Source organism: Agrilus planipennis, unplaced genomic scaffold (genome assembly GCF_000699045.2).
Source record: "Agrilus planipennis isolate EAB-ADULT unplaced genomic scaffold, Apla_2.0 scaffold168, whole genome shotgun sequence".
Lineage (NCBI taxonomy): Eukaryota > Metazoa > Arthropoda > Insecta > Coleoptera > Buprestidae > Agrilus > Agrilus planipennis.
This window is the reverse complement of record NW_020442443.1, coordinates 395,555-402,329: the sequence shown is the minus strand read 5'-3', so window position 1 is coordinate 402,329 and position 6,775 is coordinate 395,555. Positions and strand designations below refer to the sequence as shown.

At 36.1% G+C, this 6,775-nt stretch overlaps 1 protein-coding gene across 1 annotated transcript in view; it reads right to left on the bottom strand.

Moving 5' to 3' along the window:
* Nucleotides 1-982: 982 nt before the first annotated feature.
* LOC108740081 (tetraspanin-9-like) overlaps nt 983-6,775 on the bottom strand; it is a 12,264-nt gene continuing 6,471 nt past the window's right edge. Inside the window, exons 4-6 of the mRNA XM_018474273.1 lie at nt 6,532-6,720; nt 1,653-1,856; nt 983-1,526 (exon numbers count right to left, since the gene is read on the bottom strand). Of these exons, the coding sequence (XP_018329775.1) occupies nt 1,101-1,526; nt 1,653-1,856; nt 6,532-6,720 (819 nt within the window). The 3' untranslated portion in view covers nt 983-1,100. The remainder of the gene's footprint in view (nt 1,527-1,652; nt 1,857-6,531; nt 6,721-6,775) is intronic.

Genomic DNA, 6,775 nt, shown 5'->3' with positions numbered 1-6,775 from the left:
CCACGTAAGAAATAGAAATTATTAAGTGAAAAGAAGTGAAGTGTATATTATAGAGTAGCATTTAAAAAAAAATGGCTTAAACTATTGAATTAACTAATTACTAAACAGCAAAAAAATACAACTTTATTTCGAACGGAAGAATGCGGAATATGCTGACAATGTGTCGAAATAGCAATTTTGAAATCATTATCATTTGCTACTAACAGGTTGGCTTTCTAAGCCTGTTAAAATGACTCCTTTTGGACATATCCACCAGGGGTCACACGTGACGCGTGACGCGTGATGTAATGCTTCTCGGTTTTATATCCTAGTTAATTTCCTTCCTACCGTCTATAAAGAAGTTTCACTTCAAAAAGACAAAGGTTGCAATTTTTCAAAAAGGAAGAAGAGGAGAAAGTCTACTTAAAATCGTTAATCAGTTGATTTACTTGGAAAGCAGTTATTCATCCGCAGGGTTACTCAGTAGAGCCACTGGACGTGAACAAGCGCTGACTAAAAGTCGTGTAGCTTTAGTATCAGCATATGATTCACTAATTAAACAACAGTGCAATAACATGTATACGAAAAGAACTTATTTAATAGTATTGTCAAGCAAACGCTGCTTTATGGAACGAGTGTATTGACCTACAGGCACGTAGGTGATATGGAACACTGTTCTTCTATAAAACGCTGTTGGGTCTATCTAAAAGAACGCCGAGCTACCTTGTTTGATTTGAAGTTGGGCGTTGCAAAGTGAAGGTGGAAGTTGGTTTATTGGCGGAAGATTTTGAGAACGTCATACGACAGGTTTCCAAGGGTGGTCAAACAAGCATCACAGATACACTTGGATGATATGCTGGTAAAGTATGGCTTTAGTTTTTGTTTTAAACATATAATGTACTGTATTTTAGTTGCAGTTTATTTTTTAGAAATTGGAATACTTTACTCTAGTCGCTCACACTTTTTTAAAAAAGTCACTTTCAGTATTTTTTTTCTCTGTTACTTAGGGTTGTACTATAACTTTTATTATAAATTACAGTTAATTTTAAAATATCACGGATCATTATCAAGTATTGTCTGCCTCGAATCTCCAATCCGATTGTTTGAGGGTCTATAACCATTCATCGGAAGCGCAGCCCGTGTTTCACTTTTGGCGAGGCGTCTGTCTCTCCTTCTGTTCCCTGTCTAGGAGCTGTTCCTTGTGCTCGTCTCCGGTCTGCTCCTTGTTTAAATACCGATCCAAGCAAAGCTGTACCTTGTTCCGGTCCACTTTCTGGTTCTTGTTTAAATACTGACCCAAGCAATGCTTTGCCACGCTCAGCGGTACGCCCACGAGTAGGCCTAGAGCTACCTTCTTGACCGCGTTCAGCGCCACGATCTGGAGCAGAAGCAGCTCCACGATCTGGGACAGGAGCAGCTCCACGAGCAGGGACAGAAGCAGCGCCACGATCTGAGACAGAAGCAGGGCCACGTTCATAGTCACGCCCCTCAGCCTCTGTTTTCTTTATATCCCGTACCATAGAAAAGGTTAAACAAAATGCAAGAAACTGTAATAAAGCAAGATGTCTGTTAATAAATAATTAAGATACTATTAAAAACGAACGAAGCAACCTAAAATACAGTAACGTTAATGGGTTATGTCTTAATAACAAATTCACATTTATAAAGAATACCTCGCTAAATAATATTAGTACATGAAGAAAGGTGAACACCCAACTCAGGTGCAGTAGTTTGTCGAATATGATATCAACACACCCAACTTTGTATGCATCCGAGAGGGAACACGTGCGTATGGGATAACAGCAAGATTCTGGAGCTGAACTATTATTCCATATACGATGCCAGTCTGCAGCTCCTCTAACACCACAACATTTGTACTAAAATTGAAAGACAGTCATGTATTACTCGCCCGCTTAAGAAATACCATACACCATGTATTTCAGAAATTTCTGATTTCTTTAATATTTTTAAAAATTTTCTGTTTTATAAAATTATAATTTTACAGGATTAATTTATATATATAGTTTTCTCTTGTTGTTTAAGCCAGTACGTACTTTGATTTTATAAATTTCAAGCGCAATTATTAAGGAATACAAGATATTTGGTTATGCCTTATACCCTAGACAACAATTTTCGGTCTCTCAGAGTCTTTCAGTCTTTCAGCGTCTCTGAAAGCGTCTCTCACAGTCTTTCACAGTTTCTCTCAGTTATTGTTGGTTATAGGTGTTTTTATGGATCTATCATAGTCTTTGTATGAGAGACTGGAACGATAAAATTTTTAATTCAGAGATTCGAGTCTCTCACAAAGAGACTGAATGGATAAAACTGAAAAATTGAGAGACTCGAGTCTCTCATACAAAGACTGGGATCTCTGAAGTATGTTAAACTTGATGATGACTAATCTCCCCTCAGTCAGCTAAGCATAAACTTCATAATTTCAGTAAAACCTATATTAAGGAATCAGACATTTTTTTTAATAATATTACCCGAGATAAAAATGTCCAGTCTCTCAGTAATTGAAAGCGAGACTCGAGTCTCCGTCTCTCATCGAGTCTCTCTGGTGTCGCTAAGAGAGACTGTCAAAAAACTGTTTAGCGTCTCTTAACGAGAGACTCGAATCTCTGAATTAACAATTTTATCGTTCGATTCTCTCATACAGAGACTGTGAGAGATCCATAAAAACACAAGGCAATAACTGAGAGACAGTGAAAGACTGTGAGAGACGCTCTCAGAGACGCTGAAAGACTCTGAGAGACTGAAAATTTTTGTCTAGGGAACATTCAACTGATGTCCTCATATACTTAACAGGTAATTACGGTAATTGGGTACTTATAATATTTGCAATTGCTTACCTAAAATGTACAATAAATTGACATATTTTGATATAAATATTGTAATGTTCGTCGGTTTAACAAATTAACTTTTAAAAAGAAAACTATTTATTTACACTAATTATTATTGAAAGACTTAAAAACACTATTAGCTTATTACTAAACTTAGGTAATTATTCTATTTATTTACACTACTGTTACTATTCACTGTTCTATTTATTTCACTTCTATCACTGTCTTTACTTCTGCAACGATCAATTTATTTCTACTCCACTTCGGCGATCGTCTCTTCCTTTTTATACTCCCTTGTCTCCTTTCGGGAACGTTCTCCAACCGTCCAGACAAGTCTCGTTTTCTTTGAACGGTTTAATTGCTTTCCCGGAACGCAGGTACGACACACACGTTTACAGATACGGCGCACATGAAGAAAAGCGCCCGCGGCTAGTCGGCGAATCAATAAGCCGCTCACACACACGTATGCCCGATCGCACACAATCACGCTCGTGGTCGCTACAATATTAGGCGAATGATCATATTCCTTTTGATAAAATTGTGCGCTACTGGATATATTCATCAATATGTCAAAAAAAAAATTATAGAAGTTTCCATGCTATTTCGATATTTATAGCCACAAGTGGTTAACAGAATACAAGACGTGCTTCGTTTGAAGGATGCCGTAACTATAATTCCAGCTAGGCGTAAACAAAGGCGGCTCCTTCTTGGAAATTTCATTGCCTGAGCCGTCACGTAGCGTGATACGGAGTATGTGTGTTTATTATATTTGTTGGCTATTAGCTCATGAAATTAGAAGTGGAGGTGCGTGTCCAACCAATCTTAGGACTGACGATCTTATAATGATGATGACGCTACAGTGAGTGAAATAATACACTTTGTTTAGTTTCTGTAGCGATGTGACCTACAGTTTGACCGGCGCAAAGTAGAAAATAACAGCACTAGGCCAGAAAAGGAAGGAGACAATTCTCGGCCAAACTCTTAACCGGTGAGGAGCGTATAATCCGTACAGTACTGCACGGAAAAATTGACCATTTTATCCACTACAATTGCATTGCTCAAATGTGCTGTTATTGGTACCATTTACTACTGAAAATATCAACGAGATGTTTATTTATATTTGAAGACATATTAAAGGCTTTTACGCGTGTTTCCTACTCGCACTACTATTCATGATTAAACACAACTTTTGGCAGGTACTGTATGAAAAATTATGTCTAATGAACAAGAGTCGAGAGTATAAAGCGTGCATCCAAGACATTGGAAATGGCAAATTGCTAGAGAAAGTAAATGAAGTATACCAAGCGTTTGAGGGTATTAACCATATTCTATAGGGACCTAATGGTGAGTAAAGCAGAATGGTCAAAGAACAAAGAAATTATTAATAAAACTAGGAGAGGTTACGATTTGAAGCCGACACTAAGACTGAATTAGCACCATGCAGTGACATTAAAATAACAAGTAACCAATTTCATCGATGAAATATGTAAACAGTAGCGGTTGTGGAATGACCAATAAAGTAAATATCAACGGCTTACTACTACGTTACTACCTACAATTATTACTGGCCGTTGCATTGTTCGTAGTGACAGTATACACAAAGCCGGGCAAACTCGACTCTTTTGACTCCCGAGTGCTCCTCAGGTATAGCCAAGGAGCTCCTCATTGCTCCTGCGAGTGCGAGTGAGATGATTCTTTCCTTTTATCATCCCTTCCATTTCGTAGGTGAGTCCCCTCTTCCATAGCCAAACCCAATAGTTTGGAAACGAAAATTTTCGTAGGTATTATTTAAGTTGCGAGAGTGGCTTCGCTCGTCTACGGGATGAAGGGGCTTGATATGGGAGTGGAAGGGAGAAGAAAAAGAGAAAGCAATATGGGTCATTACTGCGTACTGTCTCGTATTCATTGAAGGGTATGGAGTGACTCAAACTAACCTCAGGTAGCGGCTCCTACGAAGTTAAAGTTTGCCCGGCTCTGGTATACAGTACTATTTAATGTACACCTCGACATTATTAAGAACGCGATCAATATCAATTAGAGCACCCTGTATATATAATGTCGTTGTGTAAGTATGTAAATCTTTTGTATTATATTTCTTTGTGAGCAAATATTCCTCAACATTATCTTCTAAAGCTTTTGTATTCTATCGATCTGTGCCAATAATTTTTATTACTGTACTTTTCTATAATCCCTATTAACATTTCAACTTCGAGTATTACGTTGATCTGTGTAACAAATAGATTCCTCGCAAAAATATTTGTGAATTACATTTTACAAATATTCATTCGCGATTGAGTAGAGACAAACAGATAAACAATATTGAAAGGGAAATTTTTTTGCATACACTAAACAAAGTGAAATTGATTTTAAAGCGTATGAAAAGTCTTTCAACTATTGCGCGTATGAAGGATTTCTGACTGTTTACAGTTCGTATAATTTGCCCATTAATTGGTTGAAAACTGTGAACTAAAAGTGCAAACGTCTTTTAACGGAAAAGAAATTCCATCTTTAGTGAGGAATACCAAAATCCCATTTATATCAAAGAATATAAATGAAATTGAGTCTTTGTTGACAGAAATAGATAAGCGTGATAGACAAAGTAATTACCAATACAGATACTGTTTTGCAGCAGGTTACAGTTTTAATAAAATCGATAAAATATGAAGAAAACCAGCTTGCTTTAAATTTTATATGTAAGAAATTAAAATTGCACACATCCGCTAAAGAAAGATTCCGATATTCGAATGATACTTTAGTTGTGACTTATATTTATTATTATCAATTCAATTAGTTGACATAGTTATAAATTTTTAAGAGATTCAAACTTATTGATACTGCTTCATCCTAACACAATTAAAACAATTTGCGCTTCTTTGTTAACTGATCCGACATTCGAGGAAAAACGTAAAAATATGTTTAAATTTTTAGATGCAAATGATAAGTACGTAACTGTATTTAATACATGAAATAGATAACGCATTCTTTCGAAAATAAATTAACATCTCAAAATAATACAGATCGTACTAGTGACAGTATTATAAACATAATTATAATTTTGAACTTCAGTTATTCTATCATTAATTTCTTCTTTGCTTTAAGTTTCAAGTTCTATAAATGCAGGTAATTCACATGCACTTGCACGAAACAGTGAGAATATAAATGCTACACGATTAGCTCATGGTCTCGGCTGCTCTGCCGAGCGTCTTTCCTTTTACACCTACTCCGCGGTCAGCTGTAATGCGACATGCGATAAATTGACGAAAAAACTTGAGGCGATGTAATAGAAGTTTCACTTTATAAACCTGAACTTAACGACACTGCAAGAGGGCAAAGGGTTGACTCGTTTTATGACTCTTAGAACTTTGTAGGTTAACGGGCTTTATAATAATAAATAATAAAAAACAGACTGCCTTTGTTCCGCTAAACAGCAGAGAGATAGTGTTTTCTTATTGGTTATTATTGTGCCCATCTTCCTACAAAGTTTCAATATCATAAATAGAGTCAGTTTCTTGCTCTCCTGCAGAGTGTCGATAATTTCAGGGTTTTTTTTCATGACATTATGTTATAGGCATTCTGTCAGAACTGTTTGAGAGTGTAGCATTTAATGTTATTTAATCCCTACTTAACAAGAAACAGTTTAGGAAGACATTGTGTAGTTTTCTTATACATTATATATACATATTTAAACTATGCTTAGTAGACAAAATACCTTGATATGAACTGAATCAAGCAAGTCTCGATAATCGGCAAATAAATATGCAAAAACGCTCTGCCACATATGTTGTGTCATTTCATCCTTGTAGTCTTCGCGGTTTCTAGCAACTCTTGCGAATTGATCGAATAGCATAGCTGATACCACCAGATGGATGATTACAAAGAAGAATAGAATCGCGCGGTACTGAAAAAAATTGATATTTTTAATACAATAATTATATAAAATTTTATTAAATTTA